At 36.9% G+C, this 12117-nt stretch overlaps 1 protein-coding gene across 2 annotated transcripts in view; it reads left to right on the top strand.

Annotated features, from left to right (window-relative positions):
• The window catches only part of FBXL20 (F-box and leucine rich repeat protein 20), a 97447-nt gene that overhangs the window by 54023 nt on the left and 31307 nt on the right, over positions 1 to 12117 (top strand). For both annotated transcript variants that reach the window (XM_035027016.1, XM_035027015.1), the window contains exons 3-5: positions 7603 to 7657; positions 10196 to 10270; positions 11775 to 11869. In XM_035027016.1, the coding sequence (XP_034882907.1) occupies positions 7603 to 7657; positions 10196 to 10270; positions 11775 to 11869 (225 nt within the window). The remainder of the gene's footprint in view (positions 1 to 7602; positions 7658 to 10195; positions 10271 to 11774; positions 11870 to 12117) is intronic.

The raw sequence follows: 12117 nt of genomic DNA, 5'->3' as shown, positions 1-12117 counted from the left end.
GACTAATAGGTGACTTCTTAAGTGGATGATTTGTAGTCTTCTGTCTGTTAAGAGTGACCCCGCTTTAGGCATTTCTTCATAGCCATTAGGTTACTAGTGGTTACCTCTGATAAAAGGGTATTGAAGAAGCAGGTAATTCACTCCATACTTGTTTATTTAACAAAAATGTTTTTTGCTGAAGACAAGAATAGCAAATAGAAAGTTATTACAGTAATCTTTATTGGGGGAAATGATGGCCTAAACCCCATTGGAAGGATGGGCTCTATCAAGAGGTTTTTAAGAGCTGGTATTGGCAGTATATTGCTGATTGATTTGATGTGATGCTAATGAGGGTATTGGGAAGAAGGCAAGGATGGTGCCCCAGTTTTTTGCTTTCTGCCAAGTGAATGGTGGGAACACTTCACTAAGATAAAATAGGTGGAAGAACAGGGTTAATTGAAAGAAAATAATGAAAATGAGTTCAGTTCTGGTACCTGTGGATATCCAGGTGGCAATGCCAAAAGGCAGATGTATATACAGTTCTCAAGCTTAGCAGCATGATTTAAAATTCATATGTATATAAAGGCATGAAAGAGTAAGAAATTGTGTATATTTAGCTCTTTTTGGATTTACTAGTACCCATGAGAAATAAAGAAAACAGGAAGAAATACAAGGCCTCTCAGACACAGAAATGAAGAGCTTCGGGGCCAAAACATCATATATAACCATGAAATATATAAAATGTGGCAACATTTCGGTCAGGTTTCCAGCCAGGCTCAGTGAGACACTTGGTGTCATCACCTGGTGATTGATTTGGTAAGAACTCTAGAAAAGAGCTATGTATGGCAGATGTTGAGGTTTGGCTGTATGTCCAGATTAATTGTACTCTTATACATTCACTCTTGGCTTAAATGTTCTATATTAAGATAGTTGAAGTCTTATGAGTTAGCAATATTTCATGCATATCTTAATCTAATATATATGTAAATCAGTATGTCATCTGTAAACTCTGGAACCCATTTTATTGATACTCATTTATTTGTCTCCAGAGTACTTGAGATGACTTGGATCAGGAGCAAGTATAATAAATACAAATAAACTATGAGGACCATGACAAATATTTTTTAAAGTAGAAAACCAAAACCAGAAAGGAAACACATGTACCCTTGTAAGAGTTTACACAGTTGCTATACGTGGGTCTCACATTTAGCTTTAAATTTTCTTGGTAACATAAATGAAATAATATTCTTTTTTTTTTTTAAGATTTTATTTATATATTTGACAGAGACAGAGAGAGGGAACACATGCAGGGGGAGTGGGAGAGGGAGAAGCAGGCTTCCCACTGAGCAGGGAGCCTGATGTGGGGCTTGATCCCAGGACCCTGGGATCAGGACCTGAGCCGAAGGCAGACGTTTAACGACTGAGCCACCCAGGTGCCCCAAATAAAATAATATTCTTTTTTTTTTTTTAAGATTTTATTTATTTATTTGACAGAGAGAGACACAGCGAGAGAGGGAACACAAGAATGGGGAGTGGGAGAGGGAGAAGCAGGCTTCCCGTGGAGCAGGGAGCCCAATGCAGGGCTCAGTCCCAGGACCTTGGGATCCATGACCCAAGCCAAAGTCAGACGCCCAAACACTGAGCCACCCAGGCACCCCTAAAATAATATTCTTAGCAGAAAAGATGAAATATATATATTATACCACAAAATCAGAGCTCTTTCTAGAAAGCACTACTTTCTAAGAGAAATTTCTCAAATGAGAGTCTACTTAACATTTTGTGGGTAAAGTTCCATAGCAAATTCAGTCACAGATTTCATATGGTCACATCTTGTAGCACCTTTGTAGTAGTTAAAAAAACAAAATAATAACATGTAGGGCGCCTGGGTGGCTCAGTTGGTTGAGCGACTGCCTTCGGCTCAGGTCATGATCCTGGAGTCCCAGGATCGAGTCCCGCATCGGGCTCCCTGCTCGGCAGGGAGTCTGCTTCTCCCTCTGACCCTCCCCCCTCTCATGTGCTCTCTGTCTCTAATAAATAAATAAAATCTTTAAAAAAAAAAAAATTAAATAAATAAATAAATAAATAAATGGATGCTTCTGACAGTCCAGTTGATCCAAGGTTGCTTTTGGCTGCAAGTAATAGAAACTCTGAAATGGGCTTACACAGTAAGGGAAGTTATTTCATACAAAAGGAAACACAAAGATCAGGCTGCCTACATCCCAAGGTTCATTGATTTATGGGATCCCCAATGTCATCAGCAATTTTCTGTTTGTTCTGCTAGAAGCCACATCAGCTTGGTCCTAAAAACTCTTTTCTTTATGGGCACAGGATGGATGCCAGCAAATACTGGATCAACATGTGTCTTTGTTCACTCTGAGGGGAGAGATAGGCAACCATTTATACTCCTATAAAGCCTCTTCTCCGATCTCATTAGCCCAAATTGGCTTAGGCCTGAACCAATCACTGTGACAGGTTTAGACTAATTAACTGGGCTGAAGTGGATGTTAGAGAGTCAATTACAGTGCCTACCACAGATAGAATATAACATACTTACAGGAATCATGAATGTCCTTCAAACAGTCTTCTATAAATTTCACTTATCTTAGCTGGAATTTTCATAAGATTAGGGTAGCACAAGGATTATATTTCTTATGAGGTCCTGGAGTCAAAATATCCTTAGCTGTGGATTGATGATTGATCCTGTACTTCAAACCAGGTGAACAAGTAGATTTGTCATCCTTTGATGGAAAATAAAAGGCCTAACCATGACAATAAAGCACTACCCTACTTTCGCATTGAGTTTTATTTCCTCAAGAAAAAATTATAAACTATTTCCAGCATGTCAATAAATGGTTAATGCAGTGCTCAAAATTCTGTACCACATAGCATAGCCAAGGTGATTTTTGTCTAGGAAGTGTTCATAGGGGCATCTGGGTGGCTCAGTCGTTAAGCGTCTGCCTTCGGCTCAGGTCATGATCCCAGGGTCCTGGGATCTAGTCCTGCATCAGGCTCCCTGTTCCACGGGACGCCTGCTTCTCCCTCTCCCACTCCCCCTGCTTGTGTTCCCTCTCTCGCTGTGTCTCTCTCTGTCAAATAAATAAATAAAATCTTAAAAAAAAAAAAAGTGTTCATAGAAGGTGATATTGCCAGTTGCTCAACATAGTCACATTAAACATACACAAAACCCTCATTAACATTCCTGTAGAGCTTCTCATTTAGAAAGACAAAACTTCCCTGTCAACTCGGTCTAGTTAATAATTTAAGTAGTTGTTACTTGTACACCTGAAGAACTAAATGATTTAGTGTGCTACTTGGGATTACCAGAATGAGTAGATTAGGTTTGCATAATTTCTGATCCGTATAATCTTGATTGAATAGTTAACTGTAAGTAGCTGGATAGAAAACCAGTTGTCTGATGTGTCCTCTCCAGATTTGTAACAATAAGATCATTTAAAAAACACCTAGGATACTTATTTTTCTATTCTTTATGGCCAGGGGTGTGCATCTGGTTTATTTAGGAGCAGTTTTGCACTGAGATTCAAGTTAAAAAGGAGCCAAAAAGCACAGCCCTAATTTAAGAAGCTAAGATGATCTGATCTCTTGGTGGTTATGTCTGCCAACTCTGATTCACTTTTAATATGGAAGTATGTCCACATTAATAACCAAGTATGTATAGAGAGTATGTCCACATTAATAACCAAGTATGTATAATTTAATCTGTAACAGATTCTTGTCTAAAGAGTCAATGCTCTTGTCCACGATAGCTACAGATAACATACATTGCTTTTAGCAGAATTCTCCACAAGATGATGGATGATAACCATAATACCTTAAGTCCTCTCACTTAAAGCAGAGGCCTAGTAAACCTGCATCTGGTAGGTAGATAATAAAGACACTAGCATACAGTTTTAATGACCAGTTCCTGCAAACTGATTGTCTCTTGTGAGGAATAAGAAGTTTCCAATTTTGAAAATGTGGTGTAGTTTCTGTCAGACAGTAGGCAAGTATCAGAACCCTAAATTCAGGGGCGCCTGGGTGGCTCAGTCTAAGTATCTGCCTTTGGCTCGGGTCATGATCCCTCGGTCCTGGGATTGAGCCCCACATCGGGCTTCCTGCTCAGCAGAGAGTCTGCTTCTGCTGCTCCCCCTGCTTGTGATCTCTCATGTGCTCCCTCTCTCAAATAAATAAAATCTTAAAAAAAAAAAAAAAAAAAAGAACCCTAAATTCAGAGCAGGCCTTAACACATCATATGGCCAAAGATCTTCATCCCGTTCCTTTAAAAATTTTTTAACAAATAATATATAAATTACTCATTAGCCCAACACTTTGAAAAATACAAAGAAGTAAACAACTGACTTCCTTAATCCCTGCTTTCAGTATCCACCTACCCCCCAAAAAGCCTATTCTCCCCTCCAAAGGTAGCAGATGTATCCACTTGTATCTATATATATAGATACATATATAGATATATATAGACATATATAGATATAGATATATATATTACATGTACAATACTTATATGTCTCCATGTATCATATTTTATATTATTCAAAAATGAAAACATGATATAAATACTCTTCCACAACTTGTTTTTGTTTCTGTCACTTAATAATCATTGACCTCTTTTTAGGTCAGTTCATGTAACATTACCTCATTCTTTTAAAAGTCAGCTACGTACAATAGTTCATTGACCGAATGTACCATATTTATTTAAGTATTGTTATTTATATAAAGATTGTTTCTAACTTTTCATTATTTCAAATAATGCTGTCATGAATATTCTGTAAGCCATTTTTACTCCTACTTTTGCTTCTGCAGGTTGTAATATGTGTATCTTTTATTTTAATAGACACTGTCAAATTATTCTTAAAAAAGTTATACCTATAGATATCCCCATTATGTAAATGGAATTATCCAGTTATAACCTCTCCAGGACCACTGTACACTTTTTTTTTTTCTTTTAAAGATTTCATTTATTTGTTTGACAGAGATAGCGAGAGCAGGAACACAAGCAGAGGGAGTGGGAGAGGGAGAAGCAGGCTTCCCGCTGAGCAGGGAGCCCAATACAGGGCTCGATCCCAGGAGCCTGGGATCATGACCTGAGCCGAAGGCAGACGCTTAATGACTGAGCCACCCAGGCGCCCCAAGATTTTTATTTATTTAGAGATGCCCCAAGGTTTATTTAATTAATTAATTAATTTTATTTTATTTATTTAAGGAGGGGCAGAGGCAGAGGGAGAGAATCCCAAGCAGACTTGCTCTGAGCATGGAGCCGGATGGAGGGCTCAATCCCATGACCCCAAGATCAAGACCTGAGCCAAAACCAAGAGTTGGCTGCTTAACTGACTGAGCCCCCCCCAGGCGCCCCTACAGCAGAGTATTATGTAGCATTAGGGAAGGAAATTCTGAGACATGTTACCTCGATGAACCTTAAAGACATTATGCTCAGTGAAATAAGCCAGTTACAAAAAGACAAATACTGGGGCGCCTGGATGACTCAGTCTGTTGAGTGGTCTGACTCTTGATTTCGGCTCAGTTCATGATCTTGGGGTCGTGAGATCGAGCCCTGCAGGCTCCTCAATCAATGTGGAGTCAGCTTAAGAGTCTCTGTCTCCCTCTCCCTCTGCTCTTCCCTCTGCTCTCTCTCTCTCTGAAATAAATAAATCTTTAAAAAAGCACAAAAGTACGAATACCATATGATTCCTCTCATATGAAGTACCTAGAGTAGCCAAATTTATAGACAAAGAAAGTATAGTGGTAGTTGGCAGGAGCTAGAAAGGGGAAGGAGGAGTTACTGTTTAAGTATGGAGTTTCAGTTTGGAAAGATGAAAAAGTTCTGGAGATGGGTGATGGTAATGGTTGCACAACAGTGTGAATGTACTTAATGCTACTGAATTGTACACTTAAGAATGATTAAAATGGCAAATTTTATGTTATGTATATTTTACCCAAATAACAAAAAAGTTTATTTATTATTTTTTTTTTAAGATTTTTTAAAGATTTTATTTATTTATTTGACAGAGAGAGACACAGCGAGAGAGGAAACACAAGCAGGGGGAGAAGGAGGGGAGAAGCAGGCTTCCCGCGGAGCAGGGAGCCCGATGTGGGGCTCGATCCCAGGACCCCGGGACCTGAGTCAAAGGCAGATACTTAATGACTGAGCCACCCAGGTGCTCCAACAAAAAGTTTAAAAAAAAAACAACCCACAAATATTTACAAAATGCAGATTACTTTTTGTCTGATGTAATTATTTTTTAAAGTTTATTTTTTATTTTTATTTTTTTAGAGAGAGAGAGAACATGTGAGTGGGTGAGGAGTGGAGAATCTTAAGTAGGCTCCACGCTCAGCGGGCAGCCCAACGTGGGGCTCAATCTCATGACCCTGAGACCATGACCTGAGTCACCTAGGCGCCCTTGTCTGATGTAATTATTAGCTGAGTTTATTCCTAGTTCCAAAAATGTGACTGATAGGCTCTAATCACTAAGCAACAAAATTTTGTTCTTTTAAGCTAACTCAGAAGGTTTTTATGCTTAAAGTAATTATGGAAGAAAAAAATCTGGCCTTCATTCTTCTCCAAATTAATGCTTCCTGACCTCCATTTTGTAACATCCTAGGTATCTCCAGTTATCTCAAGGAATTTATAAAATCCTTAAGGCAAAATTAATTTACTTAAACCTTTGAAGCACGTGCTATATTACAGTTCTTGTGCACTTGCAGAAGAGTTTAGCTTATTATTCAGATCAAAATGACCTTTAAAGGGCGCTCATGAGTAAAGAGGGCTTTAAACAGATGTGACCCATTCACTTATTACCAGGATGCTCTGACCTGTTTTTACAGGTGGCTTATAGTGTAGAGAGTTATCACACTTTAAGCAAATCAATTATTTCAAATAATAACGCTTCAAAATAAATATTTAACTTCTGTAGGTCTGAGAAGAATTCTAGGCTGTGTTTCCCGGCAGTGATGAGTTTTATAACTTCCTAAATTAGAATTACATGTATAGAGATTTAATATATTCATTTTTTAGGTGTTACTATATTATTTAATCTTTTTTCCTTCATAATTGTCATATTCTTTGTAAAGTTAACACTCCCCTAGTCTTTTGATAACCAGAAGTGTGAACATTGTTTTTTTTACTTTTTAACAGATTGTATCAGTTAGAAATATTTTATTATCCCTTGATATAAGTAATCGAACTTATGTGGTACTTATACATACATTCTCAAGTAAAAGATTTCTTTCTCCCCCAATGTTTTATATGGGCAGTGTTATGTTGTAAGTTGCTCCCATTTTTTGTGTTTGTTCAAAAGAACTTCTCCCTGGGGTGCCTGGGTGGCTCAGTCGTTAAGCGTCTGTCTTCGGCTCAGGTCATGATCCCAGGACCTTGGGATCCAACCCACATCGGGCTTCCTGCTCAGCGGGAAGCCTGCTTCTCCCTCTCCTGCTTCCCCTGCTTGTGTTCCCTCTCTCACTGTGTCTGTCTCTGTCAAATAAATAAATAAAATCTTAAAAAAAAAAAAAAAAACTTCTCCCTTTTCATGCATTTATTAACATAGGCATTTATAGGTAAAAATCAAAAGAAACTACTTATCATATAATAAAGTTTGTCTCCCTCTCTTTTAGGATATTTTCTTTTCTGGATGTTGTTACTTTGTGTCGCTGTGCTCAGGTCTCCAGGGTAAGAATTGTTGATGATTATAGGGGTACCCCTTCCTGATGCTGATGATATCAGCCTCTGTATATAGTAGGCAAACCGTTTCCTTCAGATGTTAGTTGGTTATGTGTCAGAGGTTGGTATTTAATGCATGGCATTCCCAAACCCATGTAATTCTGCAGTAGGATTCTACAATATATACTGTCTCTAACTTTAATTTTTTGGAAATCTTAACTATTTATATAATGCAAACAGGAAACATTTTCTTTCTTTTTTTTTAACGAAACATTTTCAAGGAAAAAGTATTAAACATGCAAATCAAAAAGTTAGGCTCTACTCAGAATTGTAATAAAATAGTGTTTCATTATGTTTTTCTAGTTCATTTTATATGCACACACACACACACACACACGGAAGGCTCAAGGCTCTAATTCTCATGTTTTTTCCCCATATTGCTTTCCTCAAAATTTAATACCTAGAATATAATTTATTTAAAAATTACAGGGCAAACCAGATTCCATTCTTAAAGTCAGTTTTTAATTTCACTTATCTATTTTTGTCAATTGATATTGTTGTGACAAAACTGAAATATAATCTTATTGGCTGCCACTAATATAAAGAATAGATTCTGTGTGTGGGAAAATTGCTTTCTCTTTTGTAATACAGATCTGTAATGATTAACTTACATTGAATGGGCGCATGCAATCATCACTTTTTTAAATAACTGGGCAATGGCTTTTTGCTTGTCCGTTTAATAAACATTTATTGAGAAACTACTGTGTATGAGATACTGTCCTAAGTGCTGGATATGGAACAGGGTTATCCCATATTGTGTTTATCTTTGTAGGTGTGCACAGGTTTTCAAATAACCAACACTACTCCCCTCAAAAAACCCCACAAAACTTACCATAGAAAATTCACCATGTCTTGCTAACTTTAATATAATTTCTGCATCCCAAAAGCCATACTAAATCTGTGTATCAGCTACTTTGGAAACAGTCAGTAGTATTTTGATGATTTTTCTTGATGACTTTTTTATCCCTTGTATTTGTGCTATGGAAATGGCTGGTACAAATGAATAGGGTTTCCTTAATATCTTCATATGGAGCTGAGGTCATCATTGAGAAACAATATACCCAGACTCATGTCTAAACCTTTTTGTTAAGTTGCAGTCTCATCTCATGGGTGTTGATTTTAGTGAATTTTAATTGTTTTCATTTGCAGGTTCCTCTTCCCTATTAATGTTTTAACTTTAAAAGAAAGGAAAGCACACCACCAGTTTTTGTTAAATCTGGAGAATTGGTACATCAGTACTTATGCGATGATTGTTTTCTGTACTTGAACTACTTAATGAATTAGTTTTTTCCTTAAAAAAAGACTCTAGGAAGGAACCTGTGATTCCTAATTTTAGTCTCAGTTTGTCATGTTTTCTTCTTATTAGTGAAAGGAAGGAAATGAGAAATATCAAATCAAACCAGAAGTATATTTACCTAAGAAGCTAGTAAACATATGATCTTTTAAAGTTTTATCTTTTGTCTCCCATGGTTAGCCATTTAAGATGCCATGAGACCACAAAAAGAAAAGCAACACTGAACTCCTGAGTAAACCTTAAAGATTTCCAAAGTAATAGCTTTATTTACCCTCATACCCCTGACATATTTCTGGCTGATTGTGTGACACTTACCCTGGGGCTTGTAATCTCCTTTTTAGAATCTCAGTATTGACTCCATTTTGATGTGTTATAGTAAGAGATAATATTCTAAGTTTATAACTCAGCAATTTTAAAACTTTTGTTTATACTTTAATAGGAGAAACTTTTAAAAGCTTTCTCATTAAAATATGATACACAATAAATTAAGTCTTATTGGAGTCATTTTTTCTAATCCTAAAAAGTCGAAATTCTTGCCTCTCTTTAGCTTAACTGAAGAAATGTATGAGAAGTGTTAAACGTTCACTGTTTTAAAATTTCCACTGACTCGAGTAAGTTAGAGGGAAAGATGACCAGTTGAAAAACATGCCTCAGTGAGTAAATTGCTAATGAGGAAAGCAATAAGATTCTGTCATGTATATGGAGAAATGAGTGTCCTTTCTAAGTCCCATGTTACTATATCAGTTTCAGGTCTGACCAAGTGATTATGGATAGCAAATATGTATATTGAATATACCCATATTCAGAGTACTTTACTCTTTCTTTGGTTTCACCTCATCTTGCTCCTAGTGGAAGGATTGGAGTAAGAGACTTGTTTTTCATCAGCAGAAGTATCTCATTTGGAGATTAGAAACTAAATCTTCCGGTTAGAAAAGAGATTCTGGCTAATATACTTACCACAATCTGTCCTCTCCCAACCCCCCTAGCTTCTAGTTTCTATATCCACTCATTTATGGGATAATCTAATTGGATAAAATATCAATCAGAAACAAGGCAGACCTTTTGGGAGTTAATGGTGGTGGGCTGAGAAATTTTTTGGTCAATTTCAATCATTGGTTTGAATTGTGAACTTGAATATTGCTGGTTATCCCCCTTGAGCTTCTGCTCATTTTGTCTCTTTTTCTTCAAAACAGGCCTGGAATGTTCTGGCTCTGGATGGCAGTAACTGGCAGCGAATTGACCTGTTTGATTTCCAGAGGGATATTGAGGTATAATTATGTGGTGTGTGGCCCCATTTCTCATGTTAGAATGTAATTACAGCATGGAACAGATTAGCCCCAACCATATAAATCTCCTTTCCCTGGAGAGAAAAACTATTAATTTCAGTGCATCTGAACTTCATGGGAACCTGCAATGTTCCCAACAAGCTTGCTCAGATTTTGAGAATAAGCAGAGCTATTTTACTGATGGAATACTGAATTATTTAGTATTAATAGGACTAAAAATTTTTGTTTTTATTTTCGTGGTGGAAATGTGAACTTGTGTTCATTTTTAAGGAAGTCTTTTTATATTTGCTTACTGAAGAATGAATAGAGTTAACAACTTGGAGGATGATATTTGTATAAATTCTAATTGAGATGAGCAATTTGGTCTTTGGGGAGCCTAGAGACAGTTTTTGTGGAGAATGAAAAAAGAATGAAGCCAAAGTCATTTAATGAATTATTTTTGCTGGGGAGAAATTTTTTTTTCCCTTCAAACTTCTTCCTCATAGTTCATCTCTTAGTATATAGCCTATTATCTCTAAAACAGAGAAGGATAATGGCTTAAGCTTAGATTATTTTAACATGAACCTGAATTCTGTGGTCCTTGGTTTTCTTGTCAGTAGAGTGGAAATAATAGCTTCCTCATCATATTATAAGATTAAAATGAGATTTAGATTTAAAAAATTTTTAAGTTCTAGGGGAACTTGTCTTGAGTATCCATATAAGAAGTTTTTCAAAAGCCTCACATGAACTTTCCATTAGAAATGGAACTTTCCATTTCTACAGAAAGTACTTTTAAAATAATACCCACTGACATTATGCTGGACTCTTAGGTTTTTCACAGTTGTCTGATCTTCATGGATATAAATATTTAAAGCAACATGACCCACAAAATCATTCAGCAAGCTTCTGTTAAGTGTTTGTTGAGTCTCCGCTGTATTTAGAGTGCTATAGTAAACACTTTGGAAAGGATTCAGAAGTAGTAAAGATAGCTAATGTCCTTCAGTAGCTGCAGTTTAACCCGGAGGTCAGTCTGCATTAATATAGTGGCATAAGAAGAACAGCGCACCATTTCCTCAACTGCAGAGTGTCTCACAAACCGAACAAAATAAACAATACAGGGTGTAAACCTGTTCCAGGTAGATGAGTTGATCAGGAAAGATTTCTCAAAGTAAGTTGAAATTTCTTTATTGAATTAAGTTTTGAAAACAAGTAGAGGGGCACCTGGGTGGCTCAGTCGGTTAAGCGGCTGCCTTCGGCTCAGGTTATGATCTCAGGGTCCTGGGATCGAGTCCCATATCAGGCTCCCTGCTCAGTGGGGAGCCTGCTTCTCCCTCTCCCCATGCTCATGAGCTCTCTCTCTCTCTCACTCACTCACTCTTTCTCTCAAATAAATAAAATCTTTAAAAAAATTTAAAAAAAAAGAAAAGAAAATAAGTAAAAGTTCTTTTCAAAAACAATGTGGTACCTTACTGTTCTGCTTTGTTTTGTTTCTATCTTTTTTGTACAGGGCCGAGTAGTGGAGAATATTTCAAAAAGATGTGGGGGCTTTTTACGAAAGTTAAGTCTTCGTGGGTGTCTTGGAGTAGGAGACAATGCATTAAGGTAAGAACATAACTATTGATTAATTGATCTTCTTGGCTGAAGTAAAGAACAGCACCATCTCACCCAGAAAAAGCTAAAATAATTTTTATATTCTTAAGCTCTTCAGAACCCAAACACACATACATTGCTTATAACACTGGGATGTATGGTTTTGGGATGTATGGTCTTGAGAATAAAACAAGAATAAGTACTCCCTACCAAAAGCCAGATTCCTCATATCATAAATGACTCTTTTGGAGCCTTGAGTA

Source organism: Mirounga leonina, unplaced genomic scaffold (genome assembly GCF_011800145.1).
Source record: "Mirounga leonina isolate KUSES-001 unplaced genomic scaffold, KU_Mleo_1.0 Mir_200, whole genome shotgun sequence".
NCBI classification, from domain to species: Eukaryota; Metazoa; Chordata; class Mammalia; order Carnivora; family Phocidae; genus Mirounga; species Mirounga leonina.
This window is presented reverse-complemented; position numbering and strand designations above follow the sequence as displayed.